Source organism: Myiozetetes cayanensis, unplaced genomic scaffold (genome assembly GCF_022539395.1).
Source record: "Myiozetetes cayanensis isolate MyiCay16 unplaced genomic scaffold, myiCay2020 scf7, whole genome shotgun sequence".
Classification (NCBI taxonomy): Eukaryota; Metazoa; Chordata; class Aves; order Passeriformes; family Tyrannidae; genus Myiozetetes; species Myiozetetes cayanensis.
Genome location: NW_026087964.1, coordinates 46699260 through 46718055, shown reverse-complemented (window position 1 = coordinate 46718055; position 18796 = coordinate 46699260). Strand labels below are relative to the sequence as shown.

The 18796-nt window shown below is 37.4% G+C and overlaps 2 protein-coding genes across 5 annotated transcripts in view; both read right to left on the bottom strand.

The window, feature by feature from the left end:
- Positions 1 to 233: 233 nt before the first annotated feature.
- BDH2 (3-hydroxybutyrate dehydrogenase 2) lies at positions 234 to 13555 on the bottom strand. Of its 4 annotated transcripts, none has more exons than XM_050338067.1 (10): positions 13487 to 13555; positions 11885 to 11965; positions 10306 to 10384; positions 8316 to 8412; positions 7698 to 7806; positions 6463 to 6523; positions 5652 to 5765; positions 5060 to 5118; positions 4270 to 4362; positions 234 to 3018 (listed from the first exon to the last, which is right to left on the bottom strand). In XM_050338067.1, exons 2-10 carry the CDS (start codon positions 11954 to 11956, stop codon positions 2965 to 2967), a joined length of 738 nt encoding a protein of 245 aa, XP_050194024.1. In that variant the 5' UTR covers positions 11957 to 11965; positions 13487 to 13555; the 3' UTR covers positions 234 to 2964. The 4 variants fall into 4 exon arrangements, with proteins under 4 accessions (XP_050194024.1, XP_050194025.1, XP_050194026.1 ...); XM_050338068.1 differs by lacking the exon at positions 13487 to 13555 and adding an exon at positions 13042 to 13480; XM_050338069.1 differs by lacking the exon at positions 13487 to 13555 and adding an exon at positions 13057 to 13480.
- Positions 13556 to 15878: 2323 nt separating this feature from the next.
- CENPE (centromere protein E) overlaps positions 15879 to 18796 on the bottom strand; it is a 35767-nt gene continuing 32849 nt past the window's right edge. Inside the window, 4 exon segments of the mRNA XM_050338047.1 lie at positions 15879 to 15976; positions 16884 to 17146; positions 17551 to 17710; positions 18276 to 18373. Of these exon segments, the coding sequence (XP_050194004.1) occupies positions 15879 to 15976; positions 16884 to 17146; positions 17551 to 17710; positions 18276 to 18373 (619 nt within the window).

Sequence of the window (18796 nt, the reverse complement as noted above, 5' to 3'; positions counted from 1 at the left end):
ATCTGAAAAGTCATAAAGCCTCTTTATATTATCACTGGAGTGGAAGGACAACAAAGAGAATTACCCAGTTCCATTAAAAACAGACCAGGGAACTAAGAGGTCACAAGAGCATTAAGAAGCATTTTCTTTTAATGATTCCCGCAAGTCTGCTGAAAAACCCCATGACAGAACACATTTCAGAATTGCAGCTGTTAACATATCCATGAAAAGTATCACTAATAAGGCAAAAGACAGCAAGCTCTGCTGATTTTTATTTTTCTGCTGCACCAGATTCTTGGTGTACCACTAAAAAAGCCCTTGCAGAAGTGCTTTGACCATTAAAAAAAAAAAAAAAAAAAAAAGGCATTTTTGAGTAGCATTTCTATACTACAATCATCAGTAAGCTTACAAACGTTAAGTAATAAAGTTCAATGTCCTATAAGTATAATGAATTTTCTCTCATTCTTAATTATATTTTCAGAATACACAGTGCAAGTTTCCTGTGTTACTGTAGTAGGTAAATTCTCTCTTTTCAAGGTAAGCCTTCTATGCCTACCACAGAAGCAGGATTTTGGCCTTCACATTAAACCCTATAACCGTTGAAACAGTATCCTGGCAGCCTGAACTTTTAACATTTGAATTTATGTCAGTGAACATTGGTGGAGCCATTTTGGATAACTTTGGACTTCTGCCTCAGCTTGATCCTGCTTGGCTGCCAGGGTCACTTGATTGAAATACTAGATTCTCTAAAACCCCATAAACAAACTACACGAGGCCAGAGCGCGCCAACCATGATTAAAGGTAAAGGTTAAACACATAATGAGCCTGAGGACGGCAACAAACACAGTAATTGTAATTTTCTCGTTTCTGAAATTTACATTTACTTACAGTTTTAAAGTAACAGCCCTGATTTTAACTAGACACGTTCCATTATCTTTGAAATCAGGTAATTTATATTAACACTTCAACTAATATTGAAAAGCTTAAGCAATAATTTTATAAACATGACAGTTGTTGTTACAGAAACACACACAAAATATTTTACATTTTTTCCTGTACTTTGATTACTGATGAATCATACTCAGAAGCATTTATTCTTTAATTCCTCCTTACATATATATTTGATGTATATGATTATATATATGAAATTACATATAGCTTCATTCATGAACTAGATAAATGGAGCTGTGAGCAATTGTTAAAAGTATCCATTTTTATAGGCAGGCAGCCCATGTCATTCATGTTGGGTTTAAGCAGTATGTTAGCAAAACAAATACTTTTTGGATTTCAGGTTATTCATTGCCTCTGGGTCAGGATCTATGTTTTTTACTCAGAGTATAAGACTTTACAATAATAGGTTTCTGTTTCATCATCATACGCTACCATATGCTAGCACAACAGAAACGTCAACACACACTCCTGTAGAAACAGTCCTTTTCAGAGAAACTTTGCCTTGTGTTTTAGTATGAACTGTATTAGTACTTGTGAATAAAGCATAGAGCACCAAAGCATAGCACCTAGCATACAGAGTTTACAATATTTATCCAATATTAGGGCATCATTTTGGGGAAGAATATATTGGCTCTATCTAGAGTGGTAAAATCCACTCCTTTTGCTTTTATGCCAGAAGTGAAGCATATGCATAAAGATCCACCCATGTATTTCAGAATGTTTCTCCCACATATCCCCCCCATCCATGCCTGCTAAAGTGATGTCCTCGCATAGTACCTTCTGTATATGAAAGCAGAGGAGAGGAGATACAGTAATGATACTTCCAAGACCATTTTAGAAGTGATCTATACAATTAATGAAACAGTTCTGGTCTCTATTTCTCCTCTTTTGTACCAGTTATGTAGTCATTTTATAACTGATTATATCACTACATGTCTCTTAGCTCAACATGCTCTAAGCTTTAGTCTTAACCATTAGAGCAGGCTCCTCTCTACCGTTTCTGCTTCATGAAGACAGTGCCTACAGTGGTTACGTGCTTAAACAAAAAAACTCTCCCAAACTCCAGAATGTGGCCAATCCTCTTGCTTCTAATGGTAATCTGTTGCCCTGCCTTTTGCATTACTGCTTTTCCAGATTTCAGCAGCCTAATTTGCCCAGGATCTGGAAAATGGACATTTCAGTTGCACAGAACAGCTGTGCAAGTACACTGGCTCTTTGATGTGTGTGCAGGAAGTTCATTTGCTCACACACCACATATCTACATGTCTGACTAGCTTGCAGCTCTGACTTTGGATCTGTAAGTGTTGTCAGGCTTGGAACATTCTTTTCAACAATTCAGACTGTTGTTCTACAGCTATTAGAGTTCTAAAATATTTTTTTAACGATAGTACAGAACAGAAAACCACTTATTTCATAACGTGCAAAGCAGAATATGCTTTGAACTACAGTTTGCAACTAGTATGTTTTCTTATTACAGAAACATCTGGTACCAGTAAGAAAATGATTCAGACATTCAGATCTTCAAATTTATTATTATTTCTGCTTTATTCTGTTTAAACCATACTTCGTTCAGGATCCCTTTGGCTGATTTCATAGTTGTTGCTCCATTTTATCTGGATAGTCTGTCAATGCTAGTAGAAAATCTAAATGTGAATGTTTAATTTCCAAATACTTTGTAAGATGAGAATAAAGACAGTATTCAATTCCTCTCACTCATATTTGCTTAAAACACAACTCAGAGTTTGTACCTTGAGTAATATTTTTGGCCCTCTGAAATCTTAAACATTCTTTCATGTTTTTGAACTGCCATAAACTGAAGCCACATAAAGTACATTTTACTCCATTGTTTCACTGTTTAAGGAAAAGTGAATCAGTAAGATCAGTCTAGAAAGAGTGAAAGTGAAGCAAATAGCAGTAAAAATGCAGCAAATTTGTTTGGAAAGATATCATGTGCGTGATCTAAATCTTTGCAAGAAACACCATCCTCACTTTTTGCCTTTCATGGTATAAATTTCCATTTGCAGGGAGGGTCAATCACAAGCTCCATCCTCCATCGATGATTAGTTCATTGCCAGTCACATAGGCAGACTGAAATTACATAAAAAGAACAATGATTGGAACTAATTTTTCATGGCTGTTAATTATAGGGAAACTCTACTTCTTTAAATTCAAAAATCTGCTTTCTTTTTGTACAAACCCCTTTTTTTTTATTTTACAAAAATACCTAAATAAATAATAAAATATCTGAATATAAACTTTGAAATTGAAGCCTTTCAGTTAACTCAAGGGAGTATGACTAAAGTATTATCAGAGGCATTAAGATGAGAATGCATCCTGAGTGTACAAATTCACATAAGCTAGACTTCAGATAGCTTACCTGTAGAAATAAATGCCTCACACTATGTTGTTATTAGCTCTGTTCATATGAGCAGAATCTGACCAGGGCAGGCAATAATTATGAGGAGACCTAACTGAAAATTTAGATGATGCAGAGAGTGTGGTAAGCAACTGAGCTGTTGACATTCTTCTCTATGTCAGTACTGAAGCATACTGAATTTATCGAAAAACTAGAATTCTGTCTTACACATGGCTGAAAACCCTATAAGCTGACTGGAAAAAATTAGTAGTGTTACAAAAATACTATAATCAAGATGAAACTGAGCAACAGATTACTGATAGATAGCAACATTAAGACTGAATTAAGTCCATGAAAATATTTTGACATGCACATTAGGACTGCTGGACAAGTCCAGAGGAATCCAGTCCAGTTTTTGAGTCACAGTAAATTTATAGCAGATGGAATAACATTGATGTGTGCTCATTAGTGCTGGTGGTATTTGCAGTGGTCCTCAAGAGTTGGGTGTATAACGACCTCAGTGGGTCAATTGTTTTCCTTATGCTGAAAGGGCACATTCACTCTGAGCATTAGCTAAAATCTCCAGCAGTTCTACACAAATATTTTGCCCTTGAATACCAAAGGTAGGTGGTGACTACTAATTCTACCTCCTTAGAACATGATCTAGCCATGGTGCAAGCTTGGAAAAAGAAAACAAGCTCATTTCTTCTAACCATTCAAGATGATCTGGGGACAGTCAATTTGCTCAGATGACATGAAACCACCAGGCCTGTGTACCTAATGCCTTGCAATCACTGTCAACATTCAGAGTACTTTTTGTGTTACAGGTTGAACTCAGTAAACTAAGATGGCCACTTTTTTTATTTTTCTAATAATCCAGCTCAAAGACAATATAAATCATTCTGAAACAAATGCTGTGTACTGTGAGGCAGTGAAGGAGTGTGGGGATGCTGTGACAGGACATTTTATTGTTCTGTACTTACTTCATCAGAAGCCAGGTACACACAGAGATGGGCCACTTCTTCAGCAGTAGCCATCCTACCAGTCTTCTGTCTGGCTAGAAAGTCTTTCAGTGCCTGGATACACAAGAGTATTTGGTATATCAAAAATAAAAACCAATTATTTTAATCTGTTGACATGTACAAGGCAATATTGGAAACAGGCCTCTAGTCATAACTTCCTTTTGTGCACTGAGTAGGGAACTTATCCTAGAAAAATATAAGATGTGAATTTCAGGCTGGAAAAAAAGTATGAGACTTTTAGACAGCACCTAAATCTCTGCTTCCAGAATAAAGGCAACGTAAATCCTTCTTCCTTTGGTGGTAGATATTCCAGGTGCTTCAAATGAGAGCTTACAGTTATCTAGTCGGTACGGTTAAGCATCCCAAATAATGTTGAAATGCATAGGCCAGAATGCCCTTCCTAGATTATGGTTTTGCACTAGTTTGTGGCTGCCACAGGCCACAGTAGAAAATGTCCTCTATTTTTGCATTGGATACTGTAATCAACAGTTGCAATTTCTTCCCAGGATGACAGACCCTACAGACCCTCTGTTTTCACTAAGTGATAGTATCCTTCCAAGGCATTTTAAGACTGTGGAGTAGAAGCTTATCAAAGGAGACACTACTGTTAAGTTATCCATGGTACTCTGAAATCAGTAACATTCTTGAATATGGACAGAAGTGCCACTATATATTAATTGGTGTGTTTGTTGTTTTTTAAGAGAGTTAAACATTTGTGTGCACAGGTCAAGCTAATAAATTGCTTTCTCACCTGTTCTGGGTTAGGCCGGGCTTTGATTCTCTCCTGTAAAGATGGTGTGTCAACAGTTCCTAAGCAAAATTTTAAATTTAGTTTTAAAACTCAATTACATCAGGAATCATGACAAAAAAATGCAGTTTATTTGTTCTATTTGTATGTCTTAATGTGTAACTTCATAATATAATTCAGGAGAAAGACTGCAAAACCACCAGTATAGCATAGGATTCTAAATTTCAATAGAAGGCAAGAGTTTTGAGAATCAGATTCAATAATTTTCCGATGGTTAAACAGTGGCCAGCCCATAAGCTAGCCCTTGCCTTCTTCTGACTTCCTAAACTGTACCTTTGAAAACAAACTTTCAAATACTCTGTAACACATATATAAAGTGCACATACTGGATGAACAGATTAAACATACAGCTTAACCACAGAAGTAACAACTTTTCTATATTAAACCTCAGAAATCTTTCAGGCATGTCCTGTGCTTTTAGACTGCTGGTAAATTTAGTTGCCGCTGGCCAGTCTATTCTTTGTTAATAATGCCAAACTAAATCTGGCCTTCTAGTATCTGCTCCTAGTTCACAGAATAATGTAAGAACACTTACCAGGACATATGCAGTTGCATCTGATGCCTTGTTCAATAAAATCAGCAGCCACAGACTTTGTTAGTCCAATAACTGCTGCCTTTGAAGTGCTATATACACACCTGTTCACAACTCCTAAGAGAAGGTCCGTGTTAAGGCAGCGTAGAAAGATAGTTAAAAAGGAAAAAAAAAAAAAAAAAAAAAAAAAAAAAAAAAAAAAGAGAGAGACAAGTTTGTTCAGTAGGCACCTGCTTCTGGACTCCAGAATTTCCTGTAGCACGTGTATCCTCTCCATAAGGGCAGACTAGTTAGAATGCTGACTGCCACAATTCTACTCAGGCACACACCAGAGGAAAGCACACAATCTTTCAATAGTATAAGTTTGGGGAGTAGTCTAGAAAAGGTAACAAGGCAACAAAGATTTAGCAGCAGCAGAAACCCATCTGTTAGTCACCACCAGGCATCCTTGGGAAGCAAAGCTACAGCACTTATGAAATTGTCATTTCTTCATTGTTTCTCTGAAGAACATATGCAGCAAGATATCAGTGGAAGTAATTCCTTTTTAATTAATAAAAACTCGTAAAAAGGATGCTACAAAACATTGAAAAAGCTCAGAGGTAAGGATCTTGGCATTTCTGCGATTTTCCATGTTTCCTTGCACATATATGAGTTGATGTGCTCACTCACTCCTGTTTTTCTAAATATATCCCTCCATAGGATTTAGAAAGAACTTTGAATTTAGAATGTCCTCTAAATTCAAAGTTGTGCAATATATACTTTGCATGCCCATCATTTTAAAGTTTTATATAAGAAATTCTGGCAAGCTACTGACCTTTGATGCTGGATGCCACAGAAGACATATTTATAATATTGCCAGATTTCTGTTTAAGCATCTGCAAAAGAGTACTTACGTCATTCAAATGCAAACTATTTTGTTATCTGCAGGTTCAGTAAAATAGCCCACATCAACTCAAAGAACAGCCTTATGTGCAATTGGTACTCAGGGTGACAAAGCTTAACTGTCATGGATAGGTGCCATTGACTGAAGTTTTCACTCAGATTCTCCTAAGTAATGTCAGGATTGGAGACTATGCCAGGAAAAGTCTTTTTTCCTATATTGCCACCTCTGAATCATGGCCCTCTTGTCCCCACGGTAAGTTACCCTACACAGACATCTGCTCATGCCATCCACCAATGCAGCAATTCACTGATCCCATTCAAACCCTTTTTGTTTTGGAGAAGATTAAAACACAATACTCTGGCACCTTTGGATTGTAGCTAAATTTCTTTAAGTTATAACCTTTTTTAGGCATCCTAAAACCTGATATGCATGAAGTTGTTAGAAAAAAAACCAAACCAACTTTGAAAATTAAGTTCAGCTAAGAAAAAAAACCAAACCAAAGACCACCCACCAAACCAACCAAACAAAAAGGACTGAAACAATACTGAAAAAAGTAGTCATCAACCAGTCACAGTCACACCTCCCACATCTGGCCTTTGCATTTACAGGAGTACAAACACCTTATTCAGTCCACAGGTTTTTGTAGACCCAAACCTAGTTATTATGTCAAAAACAAGCATCCTCAAAACTGCTAGATTCATCAAACTGTTGTTCTGCTATAACCAGCATGTTAGCGTCAGTGTCACTGAATTGCTTCACAAGACAGTTTCCAGAGTTCCATAAAATTAATGTTAATATACATTATTTATAAATATTTTGTAGCAGTCGTATTGTGCAGTTCTGTGCTGTAGTATAATATGGTTGCCCTGTATTGCAATGGCTCCCTCACTGCTCAGCATTTGAAGGATTTTAGTTACAGATTACGTAGGGCAAACCCCTGAATTAATCTTCTCTACCAGATCCTTTGGATAAATTGTCTACTTAAAAGATTACACAATGCAGAGAATGCTTTACAGTATGATCACTGTAATCTAAGGGTTTCCCTGTCCAAAGCTGCATCCTTGCATTTTTATCTCAAATCCCATGCTGCCAGAGTGGCTAACTTAGACCTCTCACACTTACAACAGTGCAGCAGAGACTAGAAATCATAGGCAATCAAGCCTTACCTTTGGAAGGAATGTCTTGATCATTAAATACATGCTGCGAACATTGAGGTTCATAGTGAAGTTCCAGTCTTCCTCCTCACACTCCAGAATGGTTCCATGATGAACAAACCTAGAATAAGTGCAGGAAGTAGATTACTGTCTCTAGTTTACATTTCTGTGGGTTTTTATGCATGTTTTCTGTCACTATTTTGCAGTAGTTAACTCTTTCAACCTTGTAAAGGAGGGACAAGAGCTTTTTGAAAGAATGCAAGTACCAGTGATGAGTATCAAGGACACAAGGCAGACTCAATATGTGCAATGAAATACTTGGCAATAGAAAAAATAAGTAGAGCATTAGCAGACCATCAACTCTGCTCACTGTTGTGCTAGGAGGGCCAAAACCATCAGTATGGGGTACCCACAGAGTGGGGAAAATCTAAGTTCCAGAGCTGTTCTACCTTGTCCTGGGCAACGTGTCTGCACACAGAAAGTTCAGTTTTGATGAAACCACATTAAAAATTTGTATTAAAGTTACAAGATCCATTAAAATGAAAGAAATAAAATGCATTGAAATGACAAAGTACTTCTGGAGGACAGAGAAAACTGGAAAAAGAGTAGTATCAAAGAGAAGATCGTTACCCTGCAATGTTACAGAGGACGTCAATCTTTTCAAGCTCCTTGGCCAGATTTTCTATCTGCTCCTTTTTGGTAACATCCAGAACTCGTATTTGAATGCCTAGAAAAAAACAATGTATTTGCTTCAGTGCATTTGACTAAGGATCAGCAGATGATTTTTCTGAAGTGTTGAGGAATGCACTTAACAACTCAATTCAGTGAGAACTACACTTGATCATTAAGGTAGTGAAATGATTAAACTGAGACAGCAATGGACAGCATGTCATGCTATTTAAAATTTCAGGAGGGAATTAAGAAGATCAACTGTTTTGATTGCCATACAGCATCACACAAGCAGATGAGCTGGCATAATTTACCATAAAAGCATTCCAAATAAATTTGAATTCCACTATACTTTCAAATAGTAGAATTATAGAACCTATATAATCTTAATGAGCTTCCATGGTCATTAGCATAGAATAGTAATTATTTGAAACTAGTTACACCTGTCAGATATACTCACAATCACATTACATGCCATCTTCCCGTGTGTAGTTGACGATACTATGAATGAGTTTTATATAATTCAATTAATGAGGAAAAATGATTTTGCATAAATCATTATTATTTTGAAATCATGAGGGCAGTCACACTGGAACAGGGGCCTACGGAGGTTTATGAGGAAATTCCATCCTTGGAGATGTTCAGGACTTGATTCTACACAGCCCTGATCTCTAACCAGAGCCACTTTGAGCAGCAGATGGAACTACATGGCCTCCAGAAGTCTCATCCAGCATACGTGATTCTAGAAAATACTCTAAAGTTGTCTGTAAAGTATCTGAGTGTTGTCTAAATTAAGAGAGAATTTGATTTGAAATGGGTAAAAACCTGTTTCTTTTGAAGCCAAACTGACAAGTCCATGAACAAGCTTTATACGCCTTAGTTAAATGATGTAGACATTTTTGAAGAGATTTGTGCATAACGATGCAACCAGACTACAGGCTGGTTATTAACATCACACTGGAATTGCCTCTCACGGGTAAAATTCAAAGACCACAACATGCCAAGTCCAGATGAATTATGGACTGCCTAATCACGTGTCTAAAGAAGGGAAATGGCTCTGAGTATATGGAAAATCACTTCTTTTTTTTCTGAACATACTAGCAGAGGGAGAAAACGTAACACTTTCCCAAACACCCTGAGAAAGAACCTGGAAAGCCCTAAAGTTCCCAAAGAATTACAGTGGGATTGCTTATGGTTAATTCCAGTCAGTAGAGACGGATGTTCACACTAAAAGCTGTACTGGAGAAAAGTGGTTTTGTGTATTTTCCTGTCACCCTGTAATAAGAATTCATTAAATCTACTTTCTTCTGTCAAATTAAGTTGGAGACATTTTCAGTTGCAGAATATATTCAAGTCTTATTTTTCACTTCAATATTGAAAAAATGTTCCTATGGTATCAGTAGGAAAACAACCTTCAGGCCTGAACATTTGTACAAACAGAATAGGTGTATCTACTGTTGGTAAAGTGAGCTTCTGAAGATGTATTAATTCTACAAGACAGCAAGGAATGCATTAAAAGGAGAGCTAAGTGTGGACCATGGAAATGCAAGGCACTAAATCTACCTTCTTGTATAGCTGGATGTTATAGTCATCAGAGAAAAGCATTGTGTGCCTTCCAGAGCAATGCACTTGACAATCAGCCTAGTGATGCCAAAAGGGAACTGAAATGGGTGCCATTCTGGGAAACAAATATCAACTTCTGTGACACAAGAAACTCAGAGTTATTCCATATGCCTGGAATAATAATCTGTCTGATATGCTGATGTTGCAAAATTTTGCATGCTAAATCTCCACCATTTCACACCACAGAATAAAGCAGTAGCAACATGTAAAGAATTAGTTTGGATATTTTCCATTTTTTTCTGGCCTTTTGAATTTTTCCTATCCTCAAATTATATTTCAGACAGCCTACAACAAAACTTGGAAGAGCTGAACTAATGCCTACGTTTACCTGGATATTGCTCCAGTTCTTTCAGCTTGGACTCATTGATATCTGTAGCAATAACTTTGGCTCCTTCTTTAGCAAAGGCCTGAAGAATACAAGAAAAGCAGTTTATATTTAGATATTCAAGATCTTATCAGATATAAAATCTATTTTCTTCTCAGGTCTTTTTTGGCTTAAGGGTTGGTCAAAGGCATCTGATCTTATACTTTTAATGCTGGGCACAAGAAGTCAGAGAGTACTGGACATGAATGACTACATGATATAAGACAGACTTAAGATCTTTTCCTTAAAGTAAGGAATCCATAAATAAAGTATAAGAACACTAACTAGCCTAAGACAACTGATATCATTATTGCCCTTATTAGTTGCACTAGTAAGCACATTATAAATGTAGGGCTAGAATTGTCTGTATTGTTGGATTTAAGTGAAGTTGTGGGATTTGAGAGTTAAAGGCAGAAGCCATAAAAAGCAAATAGTGGTATATAAACTTTAACAAAATCTTTTGCATCCAAATCATTGGAATGGAACGATATTAAAGGCAGTGTGACTTTTCTTTGATGCTTAACCAGAGATATTCCTTCATTCTTGATGGTCCCCTCAAAACCCACTTTTTCTTTGTATTGTGATTACTGGCAAATCAACAGCTATCAAAGTAACCTCCGTGTCAAAAGTATGCTGACATCTTGGTCTGTAGCCCCTAATTCTTCAAAATAAGTGTCTCAAGTGCACCTTAAGAGGATAATGGCATTAAACATACCAGCCTTCCATGGCTTGTTGGGTATTTACAAAGTGAAATTATCAGGGAGATTACCTACTCCTTGACCGAGTGATTTATGTAAGAGCAAAGATCAGCAGTCATCTTCTAACCACATGCACAAGAAACTAACTAGTCTGGCAAAAATCCTACTTACAGGAGATTTTCCTGGGTTGTTGATTACATTAAAGAGGTACTGAGATAAATTTACTGGGTTTTTTATTTGCTATATTAAAGGGAAGTAAGCAGGAGAACTGGTCAAAAGAATTACCAGCTAAGTGGAAAGTTAATATATCTATTGAATTTTGTTTAACAGTAATCAAACAAAATTTGTAAAGGGTTTCTTATAGTTGCTCACTGTGAACCATGTTGTAGCTGTGTTCTTGTTAGTGTTGTGTAGACTTGGTTATGTCGACTCTGAATATAGATAAAATGTCTTGGCTTTATGGTAGGGGATCTTCACAATATTCAGCTTTAGACCAGAAAATATTCACTCTATCGTCCAGAACAAAGCAGCAGAGATACTGGATTAAAGGTACAGACAATACCAACAATATATTGTTAAAAAAGCAGTTGCAGCTGTTCTCAAATCTTGCTCTTATCCTTGCTGAACACCTCCACTCAGAGTTGAGTTTTTCAGAAATTCAAACAGCCCAAAGCCTGCATGATACAGTATAGTGGATATATTATTCCCCAGTTTTTTCAGTGCATAGTTCTGGCTTCACTTATGGTTTATTAATTCAAGAACAGGTTTGGTGCAGGTGCTTTTAGACAAGCGAGCATTAGAGACCTTGCTTAAGGTGCAGGAGAACAAACATTTTTCCAACTTACTATGGCAGCTGCTCGCCCGATGCCCTGTGCTGCTGCAGACAGCAGGATGATCTTCCCATCCAGCCGACCCATGGTGCCCACCTGTGCAGGCAGGAGATGTCACAGAAACTTTTAACAAAAACATGAACAAACTCCAACCCCTGGAAATCACATGCAAGTACATTCCAAAAAACTAGGCATGATCCAGAGTGTACCTCTGCCATCACAACTGTTCTTTTTGGCTGCAGCATGACCCTCAGGTTTCTGAGGGGCACAAGTGCTTCAATTTCCTTTTTTTTTTTTTTTTAATTTAAAATAATTATACATAAGGATCTCAAAGAAAAACAAAACCAAAAGGCATTTGATCTCAGGAGGTAGGTTTCATTATAACAGAAACTGGATTTTACTTTTTCTTAAACAGGCAGAAAAAAGAAATAAAGCCAGTATGAAACAGCAGTAGAATAGCTTGTAATCTAATGTTTCCACTGCCCATTGTGTACTTAGAAAGCAGGTCTTCCTTCTGTTTCTCTCAAACTACAAACTCTTCATAAATTCCATACAATACCCTGGTCGTGGTATCTGCTCTGGATTGTCTTCACAATCTTCCAGCACAGCAGATTCCCAGCTCCAACAAAGCAGGAAGGTGGGGGGGAGGAATGAAGTTGTCTTGTTTCCCCTCTCTGGCGTCGCTTGTTCTCAGGGAACCACTGAGCATGCCTGGGGCAAGCGGCAGGGAACCTTTAGGAGTTTCTGCCTTAGTCAATGTGTAGCAGCCAAAAGGCAAAACACAGCTCTATTCTGCCCCAGTGCTCACGTTCACATGCTATGTTAGATTTAAAGAAACACAGCGTGCAGAGCTGCAGACAAAAGAGTTAAAGCAAATGCCAACCCCTGACTCCTATGGATTTTTTGTTATTTAAGGAGAAAATGACTTAGTAGGAGGTTTCAAAGAAGTGCCTAAAAAGTAAAGGTCACTGCGTTCCAGTCAGAGTGTAGTATTTGGAGTTTGTTAACTGGGTTCCCCATAAGTAAAGTTTTCTGCAGTTTTATAACCCTCTGAGCAAACTTGGTGTGTGTAGCTGTGAACGTAGAAAGGTGTCGTAAGAACACAAAGTCTTTAAATATACACATGAATCCAACACACTAAGTTCTTCACTGGGAAGTTAAGATAAAGGTACCTTAATCTTCCTTACATTAGCTGCCGATGCTATCTTCTAGAGAAGCTCAGATCCATGCTGTGACTCAGATTACCAAATTGAATTTAGTATTCCACGTCTTAGATTATTAATTTCTCTTATTTGGATCAAAGACACATTGTTTTGCCAGATGTTTCTCCTGACAAAAGTTGTAGCGAAACTGTTTTCCTGAAGGTTACAGGTTCAACAAATCAGACTTCTGAAGCAATGGAACTGAAAAATTCTCTTCTTTCCAAAAGCCACCTCATCAGTTCAGTTACTTCCCCAAATCACCGTAACACATGGGAAGCAAAATGCATTATAAATACATTTTTCAATAAAGCAGTGAGGTTTTACCAACATTTGTCAGATTCTATGAAGCAGTTACAAATAAATAGTAATATAGTCACTTGCCAAAACATCTCAAACAGTTGTTACATTTACTGACCTTTGTGCAAAAGGAAGTTCTACACGTTTTTTACTGTGCTTGTTGGTATTTGTGTTTCTCTAAACGAACGTAATTTCCTGTTGAAACACTGAGATGCTGCCATCTAGTGAAACCTAAGATTTTAAAAGTGTGATTTTTCTCCTGCAAAGGAAAGGACAGAAAAGGATTGCCAGCATTAGCTTTCCCTTTTCCCTAAGTAATTCAAGAGGTCAGTAAAATTCCCACAAAAAAAGGCCACAAATATGTTTCTCCAAGCAATCTCTCTTTAGCAATATAAGCTATCAAATTCCAAACTAGGACAATACTTGGCATGATTAATATTTTTATTATTGTTAAACTGGTGATTCACCAACTTTGGTATCTAGTCGTTTAACTTTGTTAAAGCTGAGTTAATATCATCAGACTAGAAAATTGTAGGACAAAGTAATTTGGTTAGAAGCTCACACCTTAGAAGCTCTCTGAATGCAGACACAGACCTATTGCAATAAGTTTCTGCCTTTTTTTTTTCCTCAATCACCAGAAAAATCTCCAAATCTAGAAACATTCCAAGCAAGCAATAATTAACAAAAAAACTCCTGGAAATTGTTTATGAAAGAGGTAGCGCTCTCTCTCTCTATATATATACACCTTTTTCCCTTCTGGAAGAAAAAAAGACAGTTTAATTCATTTATTAGGACACCAAAATGCTAGTAAGCTGAAGGAAATATCTTTCAATCATAGTGGGAAATAAAAAAAAGCCAAAACCAAACAAAACACAAAGTCCCAAACCAATCCAAAAAATCCTCCAACCAGCCTGCAACAAATAAATTGCTCCTGCCTACCTATGGCTGTATTTAGAAGCTGTGTGTATTTTTGGCCAGTAATACCTTCAAATGCTTCCCAAAGCACATTACAGGTCAGAGATTGAGAGAGAAATGCTTGCAATTTCTTAGTAGTTACCACAGCTGGCAGTTTTCAGCTACTCAGGGTAAATAGATGGTTGGTTCTTTATTACAGATCTCTGAAGTACCTCCATCAGGTAAATAATCCTTGTGTGACTCTTCCAACTCCAGTAACTGTGGAACGCCCAGGAACATGTCAGCGTAGCCATTTGCTTATCAGTTTGGGTGACCCAAAATGGAATACTCACGAGACTGAGCATCACTCAGAGCTTTATTCCTTTAAAATAAGGATGATGCTCTTGATGCAGGTATCTTTCCTAAATACAGCTTTCTCATCTCATAATAATGGTTTCATTCTTAATGGAGTAGATCCAAGGCTTTGAGTGCCAAATTCCTATTTAGCTGGCAGTAGAGGGTGTGGGGGCAGGAAGGGGAGGAGGATCTATGGTTTAGACTTCAACCAGTTCCTGGCAGAGAAAGACTCAGAAAGAATTAAACAGAACTCCAGTGACAGACTTACGCAATAGTAAATTTCTGCACAAGTAATTGCTGCAGAAAGTTATAGAGAACAGAGACAAGAACGATAATAATGATGGAAGTCCTGAGATTAGTATAAAAAATAGTCTTTAGACACTGAATATTGTAACGAACATCCTTGGATCATAGCACAAAGTGAAGTGAACAACAGAAAACATTTTAAATACTTAACCCATTAAAATTTATTGTCAAATTTTCTTATATAAAACATACGTAAAAGTAGGTCACACAATACAGATAACTAGGCTAGCAAGAGAGTCCATCTTGCCTGAATGATCTGGTTTATGTTCCATTCACAAGAGTAGCAGAAAAGCATTAAGTCCATTGCTTAATATTAAAAAAACTCCAATACGTAACTTCAAACAGATATATTGAAAGATGGTGCAAAATTCAAAGTTACTCTTGGTATCATAATTGGCTGAGTTGCAGAAACTTTCCAAGGAGTTTAGGAGGAATCCTTGATTGTGTGTTACAGAAAATCAGTAACTTCAGTTGCAGTTTGTGGTGAAAATGCAGTTTCTGTGCACTTAGAGAAAGCATAGTATAAAAACCACATGCTGAGAAACAAAAAGAATATTTCCAAGTCAACAGCAAGTCTGAAGATACAAATATCAACCGTCCAGAAGGGGTCTGTTTTAGGAATGACAGAATGAAAAGTTTAAGACTGAGAAGTTTCACAGTAGGTTAGTTTGTGATCCATTTCCATTTTTTTCTTCAATACGTTATCTTTTCTTTCTTTTCCATCAAAAGCCCCCACAACATCAAAGTAGTATATCATCAGATAAGCAGGTTGTGGGCAACATGAGTGCTTTTCCATTTGGTCCTCAAATTTCAGCTTTCCCGATCATGGGAAGTAGCAACTCCAAGACAGCAAGGATGGAAGAGGCTGATGGCTTTTAACCTGAAGCAATTATCTTTTGTATGTGCAGATTCTGGCTGTAGCCACTGCAAAGGCAGCTTACAACAGAGCATCGTTACTGGGTGCTGCAATCAGGGGCCTTATCTTTGTCTGAAGTCCCAAACAAGTGCTTAAGATGTTCTTCTGTGGACTGTGTGGCCGCAGGACATGTATCTGTACAGAAGAGAAGAACATTAACACCTTTCTCAATTAGACAAGCTGTAAGAATATAGTGATTTAATCTCGACTAGTGTGTTGTATGTCAACTATCAAAGCTTCCCCTGAGTAGCTTTGTGTTGTGAAGAACTCTGCACTATTACCAAGTTGGCCATCACAAAAGCAGCAATGAGTCCTGTTCTTTCTGTGAGTCTGCTACTGATACCTCAAAAATGGGTTAACTCTTCGACATGTCTGTTGGGGCCTTCTGAAAGCCGTGAGAAGCAAGTGTAATGACGAGGGCAGTAGCATTAATACACTAGCAGAGACCACTAGGAAAGTGGTCACTACGAGGTGACTTCCCCAGAAGTCACCAGGCCAGATATAACAAATCCAGAGTGGGGCTGAGGAACAGAAGTCACCATCAAAACTGCTGTTACTGCAGCTGGAGCTCGGCAGTGTGGCAGATGCAACATCAAAGACTAAAGCCTACCATCTTGAAAAACTTCAGCAACAAGTTAACCAGCCGTTAACTTTCAGTAATTTTACCAGAAGCCTGGGATTAACCAATGCAAAGATAAAAAGCAAAACATTTTAGAGCATCCTTATCTAAAAAATGATATCTTGCTGATTCACTTTTAAAAACCAGTCATCAATATTTGCACTGCAGAAAAGAAAGAAGTTTGCATAATCTTCAGGAAGTGAATGACTCATTTAAGTATTTCTGTTATGTAGAGCATATATAAGCCTCACAGCTCCCATGGTCAGCTTTTCAACAGTCAGCTGAAACCATTCAGGAAAACTTTGTTATCATGCAACTTTCAGGTCTGAATATATAAGTACAGAGCACTTACCCCCAACTCAGACCATCCCTTATATTTTGCCTCTCCAAATCTTTACAGGACAATACCACCATGTTACATACCTGTTAGCATACCCAAGCTGGAATTATCAAAGAAATTTGTTGGACAAGTCAGTGGCAGAGGTTTTGATAGGGCCTGAGTTGCAATTTCCTGAGAAATAGGTTCCTTGGAGGGTGAAGGGATTTGTTCTTTAAAGAAATACGACCCTGCCTTTCTTGGAGACTGTGGTATTGTCTCTCGAGTATTTTCTCTTGAGGATCGTTCTCTCCATTTTAATGCTCTTTCTTTCCATTTCCTGAGTTCCTCTTTCAGCTGACGCTCATTACTGCAAAGAAAAATAAACCCCAGTATTTAATTAAGAAAAAAAAAAAAAAAAGACAGTTCATTTAAGGAAAAATTCCTGAACAACAGGCAGTTCCTATATTTTCAGGTGACATACTACAGACATGGCAATGCAATAGCTGTGTGTCTTGCTTTCAGAGGAAATTTTTTTTAAGCTAAAATTCTTTCCAGCATACAATTTAGGAGATTCTTACGAAAGTAAGCAATTGAAAGTTCCAAAACCATTTTAAAGTTTATAAGCCATAAATCACTAGCTTTAAGTAAAAATGTATAAAGTGAAAAAATCTAAAATTAATTTGTCACTTCTATAGGTGTCTGAGAAAGAAACACGTGCACAGTTAAATACAACAGATGTTTTGACATTTTGCTGGTCAGCTTTACACTTACCTCAGTAGAAGGTCATTTTGTTTCTTCAGGTGCAAGTTTTCTTTCTGTATCTTAGCTTGCTCAGATTTCAGAACAAGTATTTGTGTGCTCTGCACAATACCACTGCCACCACCACAAGTAAGGGGTATTTGGGATTGCTGAGGAGTTGCTTCTTTAAGCACTAGAAAAACAATTTTATACAGAGGTGTGTGCATTGTTTGGACAGGGCTTAAAACCAAGTCAATATACTTTTTAGCCCATTCATTCTTGTGGTCTTTTATGTAAAACCTCCCTAGGTTACAAGTGCCATTACAACAACTATTCTATTTTTCTACACAAACACACCTCCCAGCACTCCCACTGCCAGAGAGATACTAAGAAACATAAGATTCTTCATTGGGTCATTTAGACTTAAAATACTTATTGTTTCAGGTATGTCATAACTATGACTAGAACTAGGTATTCATATGTGCAGTCAGTCAAGGAAAAAATGGCAACACGAGCTACAACCACTGCAGCTTGTCTCTCCACAAGGGCAAATGTGGCCAGAGAAGTAAACACAAGAACTGCTGTCATTCTAATGCAGTGTATCTGGAGCTAATGTAGTCTGCTTTCCATCTCATCTTTCAATGCACCCAGCTCTCCTCATAGCCTTTGAAGTACAAGGCCTGCATCTCAATCTCATCTTTAACCCTATAACCTCAAAACTTAATGTCAAGAGTCCCTTCTATTTATCTTGAATTTACCAGTAACATCTTGGTCTTGGTGTGCTCTTCTAAGTTCTTCTTTTAGCTTTGTTAACTCTTGTTCTCGGTGTTCTGCAAGAGCTTTATAATTAGCAAGTCTATGAGGGAGGAAGGAGGGAAAAACAAACAAAACAGAAAACCTCAGTTAGTTTAATAGTTATTACAGTTGCAAAAGAGATAGTCTGAATTCCAGTGAGCTATCAAATACAAGACATCCCCAAGTTACACAAGAAAAACTACATAAACCTGGTTGTCAGATTTTAGGTAAAGTGCACAAACCCAAAAGTTGGACTTATTATTCTCTATGTACCCCTCCTCTCTAGTGAACTAGAGAGTGCTTTCAATTACTGCTTTCCCCTTGCCTCCTTTTGTCAGAACAGTTGTTATATTCATGACTGAACACGGTTGGTTGAGAAACTTTGGTGGGTGTATAGGAAAGGAGTTGTGTAAGCAACCTAAGGTGAATATAGATTTTACATTTTCTGGAATCTAGACACAATAAAAACCTATGACAGCTCAAG